At 47.3% G+C, this 20,377-nt stretch overlaps 1 protein-coding gene across 6 annotated transcripts in view; it reads right to left on the bottom strand.

Moving 5' to 3' along the window:
- Positions 1-4,447: 4,447 nt before the first annotated feature.
- The window catches only part of usp6nl (USP6 N-terminal like), a 38,250-nt gene continuing 22,320 nt past the window's right edge, over positions 4,448-20,377 (bottom strand). For 5 of the 6 annotated variants that reach the window (XM_035528580.1, XM_035528581.1, XM_035528586.1 and 2 more), the window contains 13 exons: positions 20,059-20,135; positions 16,200-16,282; positions 14,239-14,278; positions 12,862-12,945; positions 11,381-11,488; positions 10,366-10,475; positions 9,965-10,013; positions 9,358-9,478; positions 9,069-9,163; positions 8,076-8,141; positions 7,783-7,882; positions 7,503-7,655; positions 4,448-5,865 (listed from right to left, as the gene is read on the bottom strand). In XM_035528580.1, the coding sequence (XP_035384473.1) occupies positions 4,646-5,865; positions 7,503-7,655; positions 7,783-7,882; positions 8,076-8,141; positions 9,069-9,163; positions 9,358-9,478; positions 9,965-10,013; positions 10,366-10,475; positions 11,381-11,488; positions 12,862-12,945; positions 14,239-14,278; positions 16,200-16,282; positions 20,059-20,135 (2,306 nt within the window). In that variant the 3' untranslated portion in view covers positions 4,448-4,645. The remainder of the gene's footprint in view (positions 5,866-7,502; positions 7,656-7,782; positions 7,883-8,075; positions 8,142-9,068; positions 9,164-9,357; positions 9,479-9,964; positions 10,014-10,365; positions 10,476-11,380; positions 11,489-12,861; positions 12,946-14,238; positions 14,279-16,199; positions 16,283-20,058; positions 20,136-20,377) is intronic. The other variant, XM_035528585.1, reaches the window with a different exon arrangement.

The following is a 20,377-nucleotide window of genomic DNA, read 5'->3' on the forward strand; positions in this document are numbered from 1 at the left end:
TTAGTTTTCTCTAAAAAGCTGCTCAGATAATTGACGCCAGCTTTTAGATAAGCAGTTTTTTTCCACTTCCCCTGTCCTTATGATTTATTCTCACAGAAAATCTAATTAGAATAAAATTAGCAAAGGAGGAGCTTGTTAAACAGGAAAGCTGGTTAATGTCTCTCAAAGTGAAAGTTTGACTGTCAAACCGCGAATGTGTAATGTTGGTCTCGATGTGGTTTTAACCTACAGCTGTGTGTTGTCACTTTGGCAGAAAGCAAACAGACAGAAAAAGAGTCAGTATAAATAATGACCTATTAACCCAAGAACGTTTATTTTGTGAGAGTGACTATTTGTAAATGGCAATATATAATCCTTGGAAGAAATAATGTGTGCATTGAAGCTGGAAGTACAACATTGTTACACACACCTCACTATTTGCGATCGAGCGCTCTGTTCTTTGTTCCCTGCGAGGAGTTTTTTCAAAGCTTGTAAAGTTTGTTTTGTATGCATCTGAGAGCATTCACATGGTTTAGAGAGCAGTCAGGTACTTGTGTGTGTGTGTGTGTGTGTGTGTGTGTGTGTGTGTGTGTGTGTGTGTGTGTGTGTGTGTGTGTGTGGTGCTTATTCGTGGTTTACTCTGATCCAGTCATCTATTACGTACCATGGAACGCAGGTATTTAAATGCGAGTCCTAAAGGTCCAGGATCTGAGGAGTGGAAGTGGTATCTTAATACCAGTGATGATCAAATCTAGGAGAAGAAATCGCACACGAGGTCTGGAGTCAAATATCTCTGGCTTAACGTTTCCCCTACTCCGCCACAGCTGGTTCGATAAATACGCCAGCCTTTCGGGTGTAGGGTCAGGTGTGGTAGGGCTCGGAACCCTCTGTGGAGAACTGGAGTCCAGCACGGCACGGTCGGGGGCTCCCCCTGCTCCAGCACACCTGCTGGATTACCCAACAGCGATGGACTCCAACCTTTCTGGAGTGGATCTGGGCAGTAGTGTACTGTAATATTAGATCAACGCTGAATCCAGGGACAGAAACGCGACACCGGATCCTTTGCTCCGGCTGACCCCGATACTCATTGTGAATAGTTTACATTGCTGTCAAAGTAGATATCATCTGCTTTTAATAACAATAACCTCACTAGTTAAGATTTGGGTCACAGCTAAGTCAGACCCGCACTGAGCCAGCGGTGATAAATCTACATTTTTTTCCCCTCCGGCATTGCGTCTCCTGTTGCTCCTGGATTCCAGGAAACGGCGCTCAGTCGAGCCCGCCAGCCACGCCGTGTTTTCATTGCGAATTGAGCTGCCCAATGAAATTACGAGCTCGCCCTCTGTGTTTTCACCACGCTGCTCTGTTTAGAGATGACTTACGTAGCGAAAGAAAACAATGACTCATTTTTTCTCAGTAATCCATCATACCACGCTGCTATCTTGCGGCATTCGCATATGTTTCGGAGAGTTGTTTATTTTCCCAAATGCAGATCCAGGATTAGTCTCCATCCTGACAGCGCAGTCAGAGTAGCGCACCTTCCGTCTGTACTCATAAATGGCCATTAATGTACCCGAGTAGCCTGGAGGGTGCTTCGTGTTGATATTGCTGCTAACGGTAGTCTGGGTGACACACTCATCTCAGGCAATAGTCCAGATTAGGTTATCTATATGGAATGGTTGGCTAAGATTAGTGGGAGGTTGTGTGTGGAGTATGGCTGGTTAAGGTTAGAGTTAGGGCTAGGCAAAGCTCGGTTTTATATTGAACAGACATGTACTTGGTTCTGCATTCTCGGGGCCAATCTAGACTTGGCAGTAGTCGAGAGCACAGGTTCACAACTGATCTGACTCCACAGTAAAGCGCAACATTACAGGTTCAGCACAGAACTATCATGAAATTATACAATCAGAGGGTTTCAAAAGGTGGTAGACTTACATACAAAATATTACACTCAAGGAATTTGAGAATATAAATGTCTTGATAATAACACTGCGCGAAACGCTTGTTCTGTGGCACCATCTTGTGGTGAAATAAGGCACCATAAATAGAGTGTCTGCTTTTAACGGTTTTTTTTGGCTGGGATAAATCAACTATTACTACTTTATGACCTACTTTAGACTTATAGATTTTAAAGTCTCTTCTAAATAATAATAAATAATTATTAAAGTGTTTTTTCAGACTTGTCTTAGTGCTACACACTGCGTCTTCATCTTGTTCCCTCAGGCTCCAGACTTCCGCGTAACAGAGGAGAGATCCATGACGCACGGCTTGCGCCATGGCAGAGGTGTGTCAGCAAAGTACCGCTTGGAAGACCTCTCCCACATACATATACACCCCCCCCCCCCCCCCCCCCCACACACACACACACCGCACCCACGGCTCAATACAACAACACCACAAAAGCTGTTTGTTCATTACCACCCAGGGGGTCATTTTTATTAGAGAAACTCATTCTTGATCGACAAGTTGCATTTAGTGTTTTAACCAAAGGGAAAAGGGTGTTTGTGTGTGTTTATACAAATGTAATACACACACAGACACACACACACACACACACACACACACACACACACAGACATATATTTTCCACCTGTCAAAATAATCACATCCGAAACTGTATCAAAAACGTTCTTTAACAGTACATACAGCCCCGGGCCTGCAGTAGCTTGCGTTGGCAGGTACCCGTGCGAACTGTAATTACACAGTTAAACAGGAGGACTCAGGCTGGACTCGGGTGTGTGCTCATTACGATGCCAATCACGCGCCTACATGACCAGAAAGCTTGGATTTGTTTTCCAAACCTTTGTCATAAATGAGATGGAAATGTGAGATACATTATACAAAATGTCAATTCTTTAAAAAAAAAACAAAGTTATAGCAGTCTGTTTTATTATTTTTTTTCTTTCTGAAACATCGGTAATGAATACTGGGAGGCGCGCAGGCGATATTACACGTGTGAGTAGGTTAAGATTACACACGCAGTCGCGTAGGGAGTGAGATTTAGAATTATTTTGCGCTGCAATGAGAGAGCACTGCGCAGCAGTAGCACAGGCTTTGTTCCCAATCCAACAACACAGTGCCGTTGCTCACTCTCCCTACACACTTCAGCTTAGTGAATCTGTGCTGGTACAGCCCAGGAGGGGTTAAAACAACAACCCTACTTAGTTGACCTGCCTTCATTTTGTCATGTATGTAGTGCATCAAACTAAAATACAGGCCAAACGCACACAGTGAAACACAGATGCTTAACCACAGCAGGGTGGCTACAGGAGGACCCCCCCGAGAAGGACCCTCCCACATTTGTTTGCTTTCATCTCTTACTTCTCCTGAGATCACGAGACCGGCTCTCAAAACCTCGCAGTTGCACGGCAGCAGTTCCAGACCGCAAAGCCGTACTGATGCGGCACGGCACGAAGGCTACAGTGGAGCGTCCTTCCTCCTGGGAAGGCCGAACTGCCGATTCAAAGCCGTTTTTCATTCCAGTGGACCAAAGACAAAAATAAAGTACTGTGTACGGAATCAGAGGAGGGTCCTTTTTACCTGTCTGACTGCTCGTATACAAACACTTAAATACGTGTCGCAATGTCAAATCCTTAGACTGCCAAATCCTAGTGATTTGGTATGAACTGTACTGTACTTTGGAGTTATTGCAATATGTGCAGATAACTGTTATGATTATGCTCTGGGAGATGACCTCTCTGTCCAAGACACTTTCATCACAAAACCCAGACCCTGAGTGTGCTGTGCAGTTCCATCACGGGTGGTCGCCACACTCCTCCCAGACGCCTGGGTTTACTGTAAAGATCTAATCTGCCAGGCTCCACAACCTCTGGCAGCCAGCCGACGTCCTCGGGAAGCTCGGGAGATCGCCCGGGCATAGGATTTGAGCTGGTGACCCCTGCACTGAGCGATCATAAAGGTCACGAGGTCACGTCTACTCCGTCTATTTCCACGCCTGTGGTTATGAGGCTTGGGCTATTAATCAGATATTCCCAACAGGAGATATCCAACGGCATACATCTGGGAGAGAAAAGGTCCCCTCTGTGGTGGGAAGGAGGCAACTCGACGGAAATGTTTTTAAACAAGGATATTTTTTGCATTAGCTCATATCTTAATATGCATTAAAAATAAGACTTTCACAGGCATCTAGAATAAACTAACATCTAAAGAATGTGTACAGTATATACATATATAGTGTGTATTTAATTTCTGTGAATGAAAATCTAAAATCATTAAAAAAATGAAGGAAAAACTTGATCACTTAACCCCCCCACCCCCCCACCCCAATTACACTATTAATACAAATATTTAAATAAATGAAGACAAAAACATCTCTGTACACTTTTAAATCCTAAAGGTCCTATTGTAAATATTTGCTGTTAAGGATTAGGCTATTTCTCTAACCAAACAAAGCAAAAATAAGAATCTCTTGTAGATCTCTGAAAGACGGTCAGGACAAACTCCTGGAGGCTGTGGGAGCTGCTATATTGGTTCAGTAAGAACAGTCTGCTAAACACACAACAAACACAATCAAAACAAAAACACACACACACCCCAGATAACCTTCACTTAGGTAGACGGAGCGGATGGGAAGGTGTCTGGCTTTCTCATTTCGTTGTTCTCGCTCTCGCTCTCATTCCCTCCCTCCATTCTGTCTCACGCCCTCTCAGAGATGCATGGTCTCCTGCAGCGCAAAGACCTGCCTATACTGAGCTCCTCCGAACACCGGGGGGAGCTGCTGCCTAACGGGCTGCTCTGCGTACGCCCCGCCGTAGTGCAACGCTGCATCTGGGACGCCCGGCGGCCCGAATCCCAAACCCTGTGCGGGGCGGGTGGGCGAGCGGCGAGTCTTCGGGAAACCGGGAATGGGGGCTAACCCACCTGGAGACTCCAGGGGTACCCAGTCCATCTCGCAGTGCCAAGCCTCGCCCTGTAGCTGGCGTTCGTAGAGCTGCCCCAGAGGAAGGCAGGCAGGCGACCCCAGGAGGGTTGCGGGCTGCCTGAGGTAGGGGCTGCCCTCGCTGGTACTGTCCACGCAGGCAGCCAGCTCGGCGGGCGCCACCAGGAGCGGCGTGCCGCGGGGCGACTGGCGTCGGTACGCGGCATAGCTGTTGTTCCTCCGCATCTTATCAGGCGAGCGGGCGCGGGGATCGTACGCCAAGTCCTCCGACCACGGCCTGGACATTTGGGGGTGGGTGGGGTTCAGGATGGGAAGATGGTCAGAGAGGAGGGGGGTGGTTCGGGGGAGCCGGAAGGACGGGACGGACGTCCCCCCGCTGGGGGGCCTGGTCGGGCTTCCCTGTCTCAGCGGAGGTTCCCCGTACGGCTCCGGGACCTCCGCGAGGCCTCCGTCGAGCCCCGGAACGTTGTCATACTGCGAAGCGTTGGAGGCGCGGTTGGAGGCCGGGATGCAGCCGCGGGAGCGGGAGCGGGGCCGCCACTGCTGTTGCCCCGGTTCCTCGGAGTTCTGCTGGATCTCCCTCATGGCCGCCATCCTGGCTGCCTCCAGCTTACCCTCAGAGGGTTTGACCCAGCGGGGCGCAATGTCTTTCCGCCCAACTGGGTTATGATTGGTTCCCATCAGCCCATCCGTCACACGAGTCAAGGGCATAGGGGGGATTTTTGGGGTCATGTTCCTCTCTGTGGGCAGAGCTGCACTTTGTCCTGCCCACCTCTCTCCCTTGCCTGGGTGGAGTGTTGGATCCACGTTTCTGCTGGCGTGGCGCCGGTCTGGTGAACCGCTCGTGGTTACGGGCGGTCCCTCCACCTCCCTCTGCCTGGCTGGCATCTGCCCGTTTACGACGTGATTGGCTGCTGCTGCCGCCAGTCCCACCGGCTCTGGTGGCAGCAGGCCAAGTGGTTTCTTTGGAAACTCGTCGTCTTTACCTGCAGACGTAAGGACAGCGGGACCAATCAGAACGCAGAACTTTAATGCACATCGCAAATACTTCAAACACGATTTAATAACACACAGTATTTTAAAAAAAACAACAAAAAAAACCAAACAAAATAATAACTAATGGACAAATTTAAACTGTAAGATAATCTGTGAGACACTGGCACTTAAGCGGTCATGCTGGCTATCCTTCAAAGAAGAGGAAAAAAAAGCAATTACTCCCTGCATTCAACACATGATAAAAATGATAAACCACGCGCACGCATCACAGCTGGTGCCAAATCAAAACACTGAACGGTGGGGTTGCAAATCAATTCAGCCTGAGCACAGAATCCTTGAGCCCTGTGAAGCGCAAGGCGCCCTCGGGTACAGGAGACCGTGTCAGGAGCGCCTCTCGCTAGCACACAGACAACAGCGTGGTCACATGGACACAGTGGGGGTGAAAGGGGTGTTAAAGAGAGAATGGTGAGTTTACCACACACGCACACACGAGTGGGCTGACAGTGGCCAAGTGTTGAGGAGGCTGAGGAACAGAAACCTTGCACAAACACACACGCGCACACACACACACACACACACACACACACACACACACACACACACACACACACACAGATAGACATGAACGCTTACAGAGATCAGGAAATGAGGTTATCGGCACTATCTGACCCTGGCCCGACACAGAGAACTGTCTCATTCTCAAGTATACATCCTCACTCAAAGACAACAACATTTACTATTTAAAGATAAATAAGCATTTTTACGCTGGTGTGGACAGGCTGTTATTACCGTCAGGCACGCATGCAGTCTAAACTAGCGCACGCGCACACTTCTGGGGCCTCCCACCACCTTGCTCTATGAGAGCTGAGAGCGTGTTTCTAACACAGCTCACATCCAGGAAACATCTCCAGGGTGTTTTAGGGGAGGAAAAAAAAACGGCCTGGAAAAAAAACAAAAAAACAAAACTACGCTGCACTTGACAGGACTTGACAGACAGTAGACAAAGAGACGAGAGACAAGACGCGTGCGTGCGCGTGTGTGACGGTGTGCGTTTGGGTGTGTCGGGTGCGAGGGTGGGGGGGGGGGATTGCGGGAGTACACGGACGGATGGTTGACGGATGCGGTAGCCTGTCGTTGCCCACCGGTTGTGTCTGGAGGGGGGGGGGGTGGTCCCCTTTCACACCCCCATTACTGTTGGCTGGAGCCGAGATCGGGTGAGAGGGAGAAAACGCAGTAAGAAGATTAGACAGAAACAAAGCACAGCAGAATATGTGTGTGTGTGTCTTGTAACCTGCTGAAAGACAATCTATTAAACGACCACGGGCATGGTTAGACTGACACGTGCTCCCAGCAGGCGGATTGGGTCTATGTCCAACACCGGCTGTGGGTGCCTGGCCCTCGAACCGTCTGTGGAGTGTGTGTGGCGTTTTGGTTTTGGAGTGAAGGTTGTGTTTTGTTCATTGGCTCCCGTAACAAACATCCTGGTAGAAGTTCATACAGTTTTTTGCAGTTTTCAAAAGTGCAAAAAATATCCAGCATCAATCTCTTATCTATTTTTGCATACGCGTGAGACCTGAGGTTTGCCAAAGTCCTTGAAAGTGTATTATGAGGGGTGTGTGTACAGTACCTTCAGGAGGAAGCTCTAGTTTGGAGCGTCTGAGTTCAGATATGGAGTTTTGGAGCTGCTCAATTACAAAATCATCTTCGAAGAAGAAATTCTTGGACAGAGTCACCTGGAGGAACTCCACAAGCTCCTCCATAGACTGCTTCATCAGGGCCTCTGTATGCACACACATGCACGCACGCGCACAGATTAATATAAGTTTAGCTCAAGGTCAACTCATTTCTCATGTCTTTCTCATCCCCACACACACACACACACACACACGCGTAAGGGGTGCCAGTACTTTTGTGGAGCTTGAGAATGGTGTAAGACATGGCGGGCAGAACTCTCTCTCCCTCCAGGATGTAAACATCCCATATCCTCAGAGTTAAAGTGAACGGCGTCTGCACAGCAGAACAGACACACGACACTTCACAACCGCCGAAACACGTTATTTACCATGCGCTATATCTGCGGACAGTTAGTGAGTGTGAGCTGGAAGACCCTCCCGCTTAATTCCGCCAAACGTTACCGGTTTCCGGGACTGTCGGTCTGTGAGTGGCTGCAGTGTGAAGGATGCGTTTGTGAGTGTCTTACACGGTCCAGAAAGCACTGGAAGAACCACTTCATTGTGTACAAGCTGGTGAAAACCTCCTGGCTGTCCTGTAGAGGGCAGCAAACACATGGTTTGTAAAGGACGTTCTGCGCACATGGCTCTCTGTGGTTTAGGTCTGTATCATGTGCCTGGCCTCTCCCTGCTCCAGCACGCGGGACCATCAAGGTTCTGGTGATTAGCTGAAGAGCCTGACCAGGTGTGACCCAAGCAGGAATACAAACACCTACAGAGTACGGAGCCTTGGGTACAGACTGAAAACACACGTGCACAAGCGTGCATGCCCAAGCTGATGTCACACTGTTACCATACTCTATCAACACCTGTACTGTGCTTTAATTCCTTCACCACACACACACACACACACACACACACACACACACACACACACACACACACACAACACACACACACACACACACACACACACACACACACACACACACACACACACACACCACACACACACACATACACAGGGCCCCCCTGAGTTTATCCCTAGTTTATTTATTTATGTCACCTTTTGCTAATTAATCTGCCAAATAATTTAGTGGCTTTAATTAGTACTAATTATAGTTTTATTAGGTCTTACTTTACTCAAATGTGTTTTTTAACATTTAAACATATGACATTTTGTGTTTTGAGAGGAAACTACAGGAATACAAAGTAAAAAGAATATTTACAATTTTCTCACTCAATAATTACAGTCTAACATATCGAACATGTAGTTTATATATTATAGTAATCCTAAGATACAGAATATAAAACTAATAATGTTCATATTAAACAATATAAATACTGTGTAAAAACTAAGTGTTCATATTAAAAACAATAAACACCACATTAAAACTGTGTTCATATTAAACAGTAATAATAGAGGCTAGTTTTACTAGATGTTGCTATATGTTTTAATAACAGGTGAACTTCATGGACTGAGAGTGTGTGTGTGTGTGTGTGTGTGTGTGTGTGTCTCTTACTAGATGTCGCTTAAGTTTCGGCAGCATCTTCTTGAGGATGTGGTCATGGTGCTCCTGAAAGCGCATGAGCTTTGGAAAACCAGGCACAAAGAATCCTAAATACACACAACCACACACATGCGCACACGCGCACATTAAGGAGGTAACGCATTCATTAAATTAGACCCTCACAGATAATACATGTACAGTACCAGCCTGGAGCTTGTGACACCTGTCTATGGGAATTTAAAACACATGCAGCTGTACCTGGTGTGTGTGTGTGTGCGTGTGTGTGTGTGTGTGTTTTTACCATGCATTGCGTGTTTCTGCCCAGACAGAAGTTTGACCAGGGCCCAGAACGCATCTTCTTCATTCATATAGATCAGTAAGAGAGCTGTGATCTGGCTCATACCTTGACAATATCCTACCTCCTTCACACACACACACACACCCACACACATACACACACACACACACACCCACACACACACATACATACAATTAGAGAATCCGTGAGTCCATGTACAGGTCATGTCAGCACACGCCTATCTGAGTTTGGTGCCTGGCCGACTGGCAGACCGAGCCGCTCTCAGACAGAAGAGAGACAAACGAGCCGACTTTCCATACGGGAAAGATCTCCGACCTGCTCCCGCTCCGCTCTCGGGCCTTTCACATGTTGCCTTACGGTGGAAAAAAAACGGCTCGAGATGCACAGACGCTTCTCCAGAGGGGTTTGGCGTCTTTACCAGTGTGAGGGGCCTAGCTTGAGGTCACCTGGTGACCCCTGACCTTGGTACTGCCATCACCATCCTCTACATGCCATAGGTGAGCGCTACAGTTGCTTGGGAGGTGGGACGTGCAGGGACTGACAGTGATGGGTGGAGTATCCTCGTGGGATCGCCGACGAGACAACCTACCCTGTTGTACATGGAGTATGCCGTGAGAACGTGGAACAGATCCTGCTGCCTGAAAGATCACACACACGCACAAGCACACACGCACGTGCACATACACACGCGCACACACACGCATGACAAATGTCACTGAACGTTTATGCAGTAGTGATTTGAGCTAGTGAATAAGCTTTAAATAAACTAGTGAAAATGATTGCTTGTGTGTGTGTGTGTGTGTGTGTGTGTGAGAGAGAGAGAGAGTTTAAAATGTGGAATACAAAAACCAAAAATCAGAAGAGAATGTGCCTCAGTGAGAATTCAAGAATCACCACTTGTGCACATGTGTGTACATACTGGGGTTAGGGTTATATTATGGGTTTAAATGAATGTATGGACATTAAAGTGTGTGTGTGGGTGTTACCCACTTGACGTCATAGCGGCGCATGAACATGATGTGGTCTCTGTAGGTGCGGTTCACGTCAAGATCTATCTGACGGATATCAGGAGACAACATTCTAGCTCTGATCTTCAGCTTCTGCAGATAGATGGGAGGGGTGTGAGAGAGAGAGAGAGAGAGAGAGAGAGAGAGAGAGAGAGAGAGAGAGAGAGAGAATGAGTTAGCTAAAGGCAGTGAGAGAGACAAACAGAGCAAGCCCTCTATAATAATAATTACCTTCAGTGAAATTAAATCAACACTGAAGCTCACCTACAACGTACAGCTAAGACAGTCCTGTAGAACATACTCTCTCTCTCTCTCACACACACACACACACACACACACACACACACACACACACACACACACACACACACACACACATACACACACACAAGCTAAGACAGTCCTGTAGAACATACTCTCACACACACGCATGCATACACACACGCATGCGCACACACACGCACACGCATGCTCCCACACACGCACGTGCTCACGCATGCACACACACAAGCTAAGACAGTCCCGTAGAACATATTCTCACAGACACACACACATGCACGTGCGCACACACATGCACGCACATGCACACAAACTTGGCGGAGGTCCGTGTTAAATTCCACACTGCGCTGCTGTTGGAAGGGCCTTATTGCAAAGCTTCAATAAAGTTCCCTCTGTGGCCATGTAAAACCACACAGCTACTGAACTCCACACCACTAAGGGAGCAGGAGGGGGGCTATTTTTGCTTGTGTGTGTGTGCTTTATCCACACTTTATCCAAGCAGTGCACTGAAAGAAAGTTCAGTTTTAATTTGATATCAAGCAGTGTGTGTGTGTGTGTGTGTGTGTGTGCATGCACATGCATGTGGTACCCCACAAATATTTTTTTTCTGTGTGATGGTTCAGTAACCCTTGATGAATAAATATGCAAGTGTACACATATGTCTTATGATCCAGTCAACACAGTGTTCCAAATGTATATGTGTGTGTATGTGTGTGTACCTCATAGAAATCTTTCTTCTCCTCCTTGATTTTGGGAACTTCGAGGAGTAAACACCACACCTGGCCCCGAAGCTGCAGTGGAATTCCCTTATAGACCCTTCTAACCAGCTGTACACACACACACACACACACACATACGCACACACACATTTATACCATTTACAAACCAGTGAGTTAGAGACAGAATGTTAAGCAGTCAAACCCAGCTGGCCCCCTTGTGTGTGTGTGAGATGTTTTGGCACCCATCTACAACCATATGTAAACTTGCGTGTAAACTTTATGTTTCATGCATTCATTTTACAGATATAAGACACAAGCCTCCAGTGAATTAGCCTCCACTGAATCAACCTCCAGTGAATCACGCCTCCAGTGAATCACGCCTCCAGTGAATCACGCCTCCACTGAATCAACCTCCAGTGAATCACGCCTCCAGTGAATCACGCCTCCAGTGAATCACGCCTCCACTGAATCAACCTCCAGTGAATCACGCCTCCAGTGAATCACGCCTCCACTGAATCAACCTCCAGTGAATCACGCCTCCAGTGAATCACGCCTCCAGTGAATCACGCCTCCAGTGAATCACACCTCCAGTGAATCACGCCTCCAGTGAATCACGCCTCCAGTGAATCAACCTCCAGTGAATCACGCCTCCAGTGAATCACGCCTCCAGTGAATCACGCCTCCAGTGGAACTCATATGATCAGGCCGGAACGAGGGATGAGGGATGAGGGAAAGGCAGATGTTGAGGATGTGTGTGCGTTCGGAGGTGGTGGGCAGGCTGGGCTGAAGACTTTTCTTCCGTTCCAATTCATCTCACACAAGGTAATTTTCTGCGTGTCTTCCCCCGGGGACACGTGCGTACATTTGTCTGTGTGTCTGTGTGTGTGTGTGTTGTTGCGCAGATGTGTTCATTCATCAGAATGACAATAATAATGATGATGAGCTATATCACCTAGCTGAGACACACAGTAGTGATTATGAGTCATAAGGCACACAGAGGGAGTGGGCTTGTGTGTGTGTGCGCGTGTGTTTGTGTGTGTGTCTACACTTGTTTTAGCATTATGAGGTTTTGTGATAAGTGTTATGAACCGGAATGTTCTGTCTTTCGCATCACACCTGCTCTAAACGAGCGCGAGCGTGGGGGGAGGGTGTGTGTGTGTGTGTGTGCTGGCTTGCATCGCAACCGAAGTTCCCGTAAACCTCCTGCGCGAACAATAACCCAAACACAGTTACGACTGCAACCACTGCATGCAGCTTCTCCTCAGTCAAACGGCCATTTATAGCCCAGGCAGATCTGCTTCAGCGGGAATCTGTGTTCATTCCCTTCCCGCTGCTCCTCTACACACACCACTAGACTTCTACAGACACGACATTACAATCAGGACCGCTGTCCGGAAACAAGACATGGTAAGGGGTTGGTGACGGTGATGGGGTGAGCCGGGTGCTTTTCATGAAGCTCCTGTTATTTTCCGCTGCCTCACCTTTTCGCTGTTCTTGTACTTTTCCCAGCTCTTCAGCATCTTCAACCACTTCTCCGTCCTCTCCAATTCCAGATGTTTCTTTTGCTGGACAAAGACAAACACCAGAAAATGGCCAGAATATTCATATCAATATCACATCAACCGCGCAGGAGTCGGTTAGTTAAACGGGCCCAATTCGAAGGCCGGTAAGAATTCCTTTGATCACCACAAAAGGTCGTCAGAAAATTTAAATTATGTTAAAAAAGACCTGAGACGAACTTTGGAATTCTGTCTTCTAAACTAAAATATCTTTATTCGCATAAATAAGCTTTCACTTTTCCTACCTTTTTTGCTATGTTTAAAAGCTACCGATCAGAAGCGTAGCCTCGGCGTAGAATGTGTCACCAAGAATAAAATTAATCACCTAAAGGTGAATTACAGTGTGCTGCTAGCGTGAGGCCATGTGGTGAACGTGATGCCCCATAGGTGATTTAAAATGCAAATCCAAGATTCGTGTTCTATCCTCAGAGATGAAGATTTAAGGTCTTAAAGTGTCAAAAACAATATATAAACATATATAAAGAAAGAAAGAAACGAAAAAAAACCCCAAAAACAAAAACCCAAACAAGCCCCTTCATAGCTAAGGTGGCGAGGTCTGAGCCTTCTGTTGGTGCCATGTTTTGGTGTCTTTCGTATTCCAGACACCAGATCAGTGAGGTCATGAAACTAAACTAGATTAGGATGATTTTAAAATAAACATCAGAGATAAAATAGACTCTGGATGAAAGGCTGCTGTCTCTTCACAGCCTTTGGTGGCTTGTTATCAGCTTTTTTTATACCTTTCCTGTGGTCGGTGTCTGGAGCGGTCCCAGAGCCTGTTTGTACAGTTGTCTGCGTGTAATCTTACTAGCACAGATTTTTCTTTGTTATGTTGTTTATTATATATTAATGTGAGGAAGACGTGATGTGTGCTACTGCGAGGCAACATGGCGGTGTGTGCTTAAATCCTGTCATTCAGCAGAATAACTGGACAGCTGGCTAATGGTTCTGTAAAGGAACACTGCAGGAACCCCACGGGCGCGTGCCTCCCCCGCATCACTCTGCCTCACCCCGCCACTCCCTGCCTCACGGGGCCTTCTTGGATTGGGCTGATATTTAGCTAAAGCTTAAGTGTGGGGTTGAGCGGATTCAGACCGGGTCGGTCCCACACCGGAACGGCTCAGACTGAAAGGATCCTGGACCGTGGTTTAGGCTCGGGGACGTGCTCATATCGTGTCCGGGGGCGGGAGACGCCGTTTGTTGTCTTCCCGCCCTGACGGAGGAGGCCTGCCAAGACTTCCGAGTCACACAGGAAAGGACAGGTCACGTCAAGCAAGAGGGTGGGAGAGATCTTCTCACCTTCTCCTCCACGGAGTTATAGGCTGGAAGCTCCTCACTACTGTAAAAGAAGAGTGCGGCCATGCGCGCACACACACACACACACACACACACACACACAGAGGAGTAGGCAATTCAGTGAAATTGCAGTATCTGAATGTCTGATTATTTCTATCAAAAACCTCCTCACTCCTCAAACAGCAGCCTGCAAGGTCCAACGGTTCATAAAAAGGCGGAAGTGCTGGATTTGTTTTTTTGTGTCTGATGGAAGCACCACAGAGGAAGGGAAATACAGTAGGGGAAATCACACATCCCTATAAGTCATGAACCAGCATGTGGCCAATGTCACATACACACACACACGCTCCCTCAGTGCCCGAGGACCGAGCGTATATTTATCTGTTCCACAGGAAGTGGACTCACCACTAGATAAACAAACTCAGGCAATGGCAGGGGCTCACTCACAACACCTCCCCTCCCTCCTGAATCACAGTCAGTTGCACAACCAGGAAATGACCGTGTTCCAACTCGTCAGGTAGTGAAGAATCGTGGCGCAGTCACAGAGCCCTTTAAGAGGTTCGGACGGCTCTGGGAATGTGTAGCGCAGGTCTGACCCAGGGCCAATGCACGCGCAAACATGACAACAGAATAAACGGATACGGACCGGACGAAGGGCTATGTGTGCCTCTGAGTTACAATGGGAATGTTTGGGTTCTAATTCTCTTTGTCCATCTCGCTCAGATTCCCTACACCGTTATCTCGCTTCCTGTGGCCAGCATGGACGATGGTGGGCACTGTGAGGTCACTTCCTGTTTCGTCTCGCTGCTTAGCCAGATGATAATCTCCTACCTACATCTCTCACACCCCCTTTCCGTGCGTGTGTCCACCTCCTTTCCTTCTTCTGCCCTCCCCCTCTCACTCTTCTCATCTCTCTCTTTCTCTCTCGCTCTCCTCAAGCCCTACGATTGCGGCTTCCTGCTCTGCCAGCCATGTGTAGCTCCCTATAAATATACCAGAGTGCACTGCTGTTTAAGAAGCCACTGACCTCCCAGTAGAGGAGTAGACAGGAGTGGAGGACAGCTCGCAAGGTACAGAGGACATAGTACAGAGGAGTACAGCAGACAACAAAAGACTACACAGTGTAACGGCGATTATAGAACAGAGTATAGAAATACAGAGATGTCTAAAAGAATCTAGAGGACTACAGAGCAGTACTGAAGAGTACAGAGGTGTGGAGAGGTGTTTAGAGGAGTATAGGGGTGTTTAGAGGAGTATAGGGGTGTATAGAGTTGTGTAGAGGTGTAAAGAAGAGTGTGAAGGTGTTTAGAGGATTGCAGAGGTGTTTAGAGGAGTGTAGAGGAATGTAGACATGTATAGAGGTGTATAGAGGAGTGTAGAGGTGTACAGAGTTGTGTAGAGGTGTACAGAGGAGTGTGTAGGTGTTTGGAGGAGTGTGAAGGTGTACAGAGGAGTGTGAAGTGTATAAAGGAGTGTGAAGGAGTGAAGAGGGTTGTAGAGGTGTTTAGAGGAGTATAGAGATGTTTAGAGGAGTGTGAAGGTGTTTAGAGAAACTGTAGAGGTGTTTAGAGGAGTATATGGATGTTTTAGAGGAGTGTAAGGGTGTTTAGAGGAGTTTGAAGGTGTATAGAGGAGTGTAGAGGTGTTTAGAGGAGTGTGAAGGTGTTTAGAGGAGTGTAGAGGTGTATAGATGAGCGTAGAGGTGTTTAAAGGAGTGTGAAGGTGTTTAGAGGTGTGTAGAGGTGTTTAGAGGAGTATTGGGGTGTTTAGAGGAGTATAGACGTGTATAGACGAGTATATGGATGTTTAGAGGAGTATATGGATGTTTAGAGGAGTGTGAAGGTGTTTAGAGGAGTGTAGATGTGTATAGATGAGTGTAGAGGTGTTTAGAGGAGCGTGAAGCTGAATGCTAGAAGTATATTTTCCTGGTCAAACTGCTCCCTGAGGGGAGTGGAAACTCTTACTGTAGGAATCCAAATCGGTCCACCACTTTATAGACGTCAAATGTGGCCTCCTCCCACGGCTCCACCCATCCGCCTTCAACACCCTGCAGAATGAAAAGAAGTAGCGAAATCTGTGAATCATTACATATGTGTTTTAAAAACAAACACACACACACAGTTAATAAAGTCTGATAAAAACAACAAACCTAATGAAACATAACGTGTCATTTGAATGATTCACTATCAGGAAATCTAAAATTTATAATAGCTAAGAAATGGGGAAGAGATGTTTATTTTTATGGCAATGTGACGACAACACACGCCATTCATACGCACATACACACACACGCACACACACACACACACACGTTTCTTCCACAGTTGTGAAAGTGTACACAACCAATGATGAATCTTTTCCAACATAAATGCAGTTTCTACCACAAGCCTTGCCTAGCGCACACACACCCACCCACCCACCCACCCAGCAGTACAGAAGAGTCTCTTATAAATAAATATCAACACACACATTTATACCACCCACCCAGTAGTACAGAATAATTTCTTATAAATCTATTTCTTCTCTCTCTCTCTCGTCTCTCTCTCTCTCTCTCTCTCGCTCTCTCACACACACACACACACACACACACACACACAGCCCAGGAGGGTCTGATTAAGTAAGTGAGAGGACCACCACTGTTAAACACACACACCCTCCCACACAAAAATACAGCTGCATGACTGCTTTCCTGATGCCCAGCAAGTGAGCTAGTCTACACGCAGCAGTGTGTGTGTGTGTGTGTGTGTGTGTGAGCAAGTCTACCCGCAGCAGTGTGTGTGTGTGTGTGTGTGTGAGCAAGTCTACACGCAGCAGTGTGTGTGTGTGTGTGTGTGTGTGTGTGTGAGCAAGTCTACCCGCAGCAGTGTGTGTGTGTGTGTGTGTGAGCAAGTCTACATGCAGCAGTGTGTGTGTGTGTGTGAGCAAGTCTACATGCAGCAGTGTGCGTGTGTGTGTGTGTGTGAGCACGTCTACACGCAGCAGTGTGTGTGTGTGTGTGTGTGTGTGTGAGCAAGTCTACACACAGCAGTGTGTGTGTGTGTGTGAGCAAGTCTACACACAGCAGTGTGTGTGTGTGTAAGTGAGCTAGTCTACATGCAGTAGTGTGTATGCGTGTGTAAGTGTGTGTGTTAGTGAGATAGTCTACCTGCAGCAGTGTGTATGTTAGTGAATTTGTCTAAATGCAGCAGTGTGTGTGTGTGTCTAAGTGAACAAGTCTACACACAGCAGTGTGTGTGTGTGTGTGTGAACTAGTCTACACACGTGTGTAAGTGAACTAGTCTACATGCAGCAGTGGTGTGTGAGTGAGGCATACTGAAGTAAGGCATATTTCATGTTATGTTTCAGAAGCACATAATGATCAACAAACCACACAATGTACTGATATCATGTACAACTAAAACTTCCTCACTAGGGAAGGAACCATAAAACTAGTCAAAATCTGATGGTTAGTTGAAAAAAAAGTGCGCGTGTTGGCCATCTCTGTGTGTGAGAACAATAAGCGTGCAAGTGTTTTGCAGCTTCTAATGTGTGCGAGTACAGTACACACACATCAAGCAGTGAGGGATTATGGGAGTAGAAGCCCTAGCCCAGCCCTCGAGACTGTGCCATGTTGTGTGACGATCAGGATGGCAGGAAGGAGACCCAGGAGACCCAGCCCTTCCCCTCCGACGTGGAGCGCTAACGTTTTTCTCCCAAATATTCTGTTCCAAATGACCTGACTTTCTAATTAACTCTCTGATCTGCTGTTGGAGTTCGTCGCTGAAGTTAAGGGGACGCTGCATTTTAAACATTACACTTTCACGTCTTGTTCTCCATCCTCCACACGCTCCTCCTTTCACCCATCTATTCAGCCAGCTCGTAAGCAACATTCTGTAAACAACTTGCCTGTGCTTCATTTACTGTAGCAAAGCCCAGTTCTTCCTCTAATCGTGTGTATGTGTGTTTGAGCAGCAGGCATATCAGATTCTAATTAACGATTATGTCAGCAGACTGTCCTCCAACGGGCTGCCATGACTACACTGAATTATGCCGGCCGGCATCCAAACTGGACACATGCAGAGGGACAAGGATCAAGACGCAAGGACCAACACACACACACACACACACACACACACACACACAATCACAGGAGACAGCTTGAAAGGTGTTGCAGGTAGACTCCCACTCAGAAGGGCCCGCACTGTGGCAATTTAGGGAAAACAGAAGCATGGTGCTGAATTCAGCAAAAGAGAGACTGGGCTAGACCAGTAATATAACACTAACACACACACACACACACACACACACTCATCTGCCCTGATACAGCAGGAGTGCATTAACATAAGACCTTCATTAGGAACACACTGCGCTACTGCATATATTCAGGACAGCTGTGCTCCTACACCGCATACAGAACGCTTTCAGAGCCTTTCAGGTTTTTCACACTCATCTTAAAATGGACTTAGCATCCCTGAAATATCACATTTCCTGAAGTATTCCGACCTTTTGCTTTGTACTCTGTTAAAGCGCGTTCGGCAGCGACGACAGCCTTGGGTCTTCTAGGAAAGGATCCTATAAGCTTGGCATGCGTTTCTGTAGGACATTTCTCCTGATTCTTCTTGGCAGAATCATTCCATCTCAGCCAGGCTCCACAGGAAGCCTTATTACAGACATTTCCAGGTCTATCCAGAGACACTCGGCCTGTGTTTTCCTGGACCCGCGCTTCGGGTCTTTGTCTCCGTGAAACGGAAATGTAAAGGAGATCTCGGACACGCTAGGGAAGGTTTGCACCCATGATTGCTTTACATTTTCCCACATCAACCAGACTCTCAGTCCTTGTAACAGGAAAACATTCCCACAGCAGTGTCTGACTGTAGGGATGTTAGCAATGAGCTGATGTTCACCAGTGCCACATGGGCCTCTGGGAAATGTGGCCAGAATGATTCAGCCTTTGTTTCATCAGACAAGTGGGTCTTGCTTCTCGTGGTCTGGGAGTTGTGCAGGTGTCTTTTGACAAACCCCATGCAGGCTCTTTGGCACTTTCAATGTTGCAGAAATGTTCTTGCATCCATCCTCTTCCACATTCCTGCCAAACAGATCCACAGTCCAGTCTCATGGCTAGGTTTTCCTTCCGACATACGCCATCAACTGTGAGGCCTTATATGGGGTGGGTGTGTGCGTGTGCGTGTGTGTGCGCGCGCCCCTTTCCTGATTATGCCCAGTCAGTTCAATCAGATGCAGGTGGACTCCAGTGGGGATGTAGAAACACATCATCGACTGACAGACACAGAACGCACCAGAGCTGAACTGCCAGGATCAAAGTCTCCAAGTATGTAGGCACATTTCAATTTTTTTTTTTTACACGTAAGAAAGTTCCAAAACATTCCAAAAATTTTTTTTTTTTTGCTTTATCATTATGGAGTATTGTGTGTGGACCAATGAGAAGAAAATGTATTGAATCTGCTTTTAGATGATGCTCAAATATATCAAAATGTGGAACGCTTGATATTGTCTGCAAACATTCCACATGCACTGTACAAGCTAATACAGCTTAGCAATAAAAGCACGTTTGCCCTGAACTGCATGTGTCCTGTTCGGGGAGCTGTACCACTTGGTTGCTGCCTCAAGCGCCCCTTCTGCCTCCATGTAACAGAACACACGTTTTGGATCTTGAGAGGTTTCCCCGGTAAACGTATGGCTCTTTACACATCGCCGGGGTCCTGACTGGCCCGTCTGGTTAGGATCTTCTCTGAGACCTGCTCTAAGGTTCCTCTGCAGGAGTGTTCCCCGTGACTGCATGTGAAACAGCCCGGGAGGTTGATGACAGGTTCTCCGGCTCCTCACCTTGTCATATCTGTCCACGATCTCAGCCCGCTCCTGATCCAACTTCACCGCGGCAGCTTCCTGGTCTGTGTCAGATGCTGGACAGAGGGGGGGGGGGGGTACAAGGCTCATTTTACAATCAGACTCAATCTGTTCAAACCAACTATTGCCACCATTGCTTAGCTATTCAAGTGTCATGTTTCACACACACACACACACACACACACACACACACTCACACTCTCTCTCTCTCTCTCTCGCTCTCTCTCTCCTTAATCTAATTACTGCAACCATAGCATGTGTGTGTTAAAGTGACTCCACTGAATAACCCAGTCATTAG

Source organism: Electrophorus electricus, chromosome 7, assembly GCF_013358815.1.
Source record: "Electrophorus electricus isolate fEleEle1 chromosome 7, fEleEle1.pri, whole genome shotgun sequence".
Classification (NCBI taxonomy): domain Eukaryota; kingdom Metazoa; phylum Chordata; class Actinopteri; order Gymnotiformes; family Gymnotidae; genus Electrophorus; species Electrophorus electricus.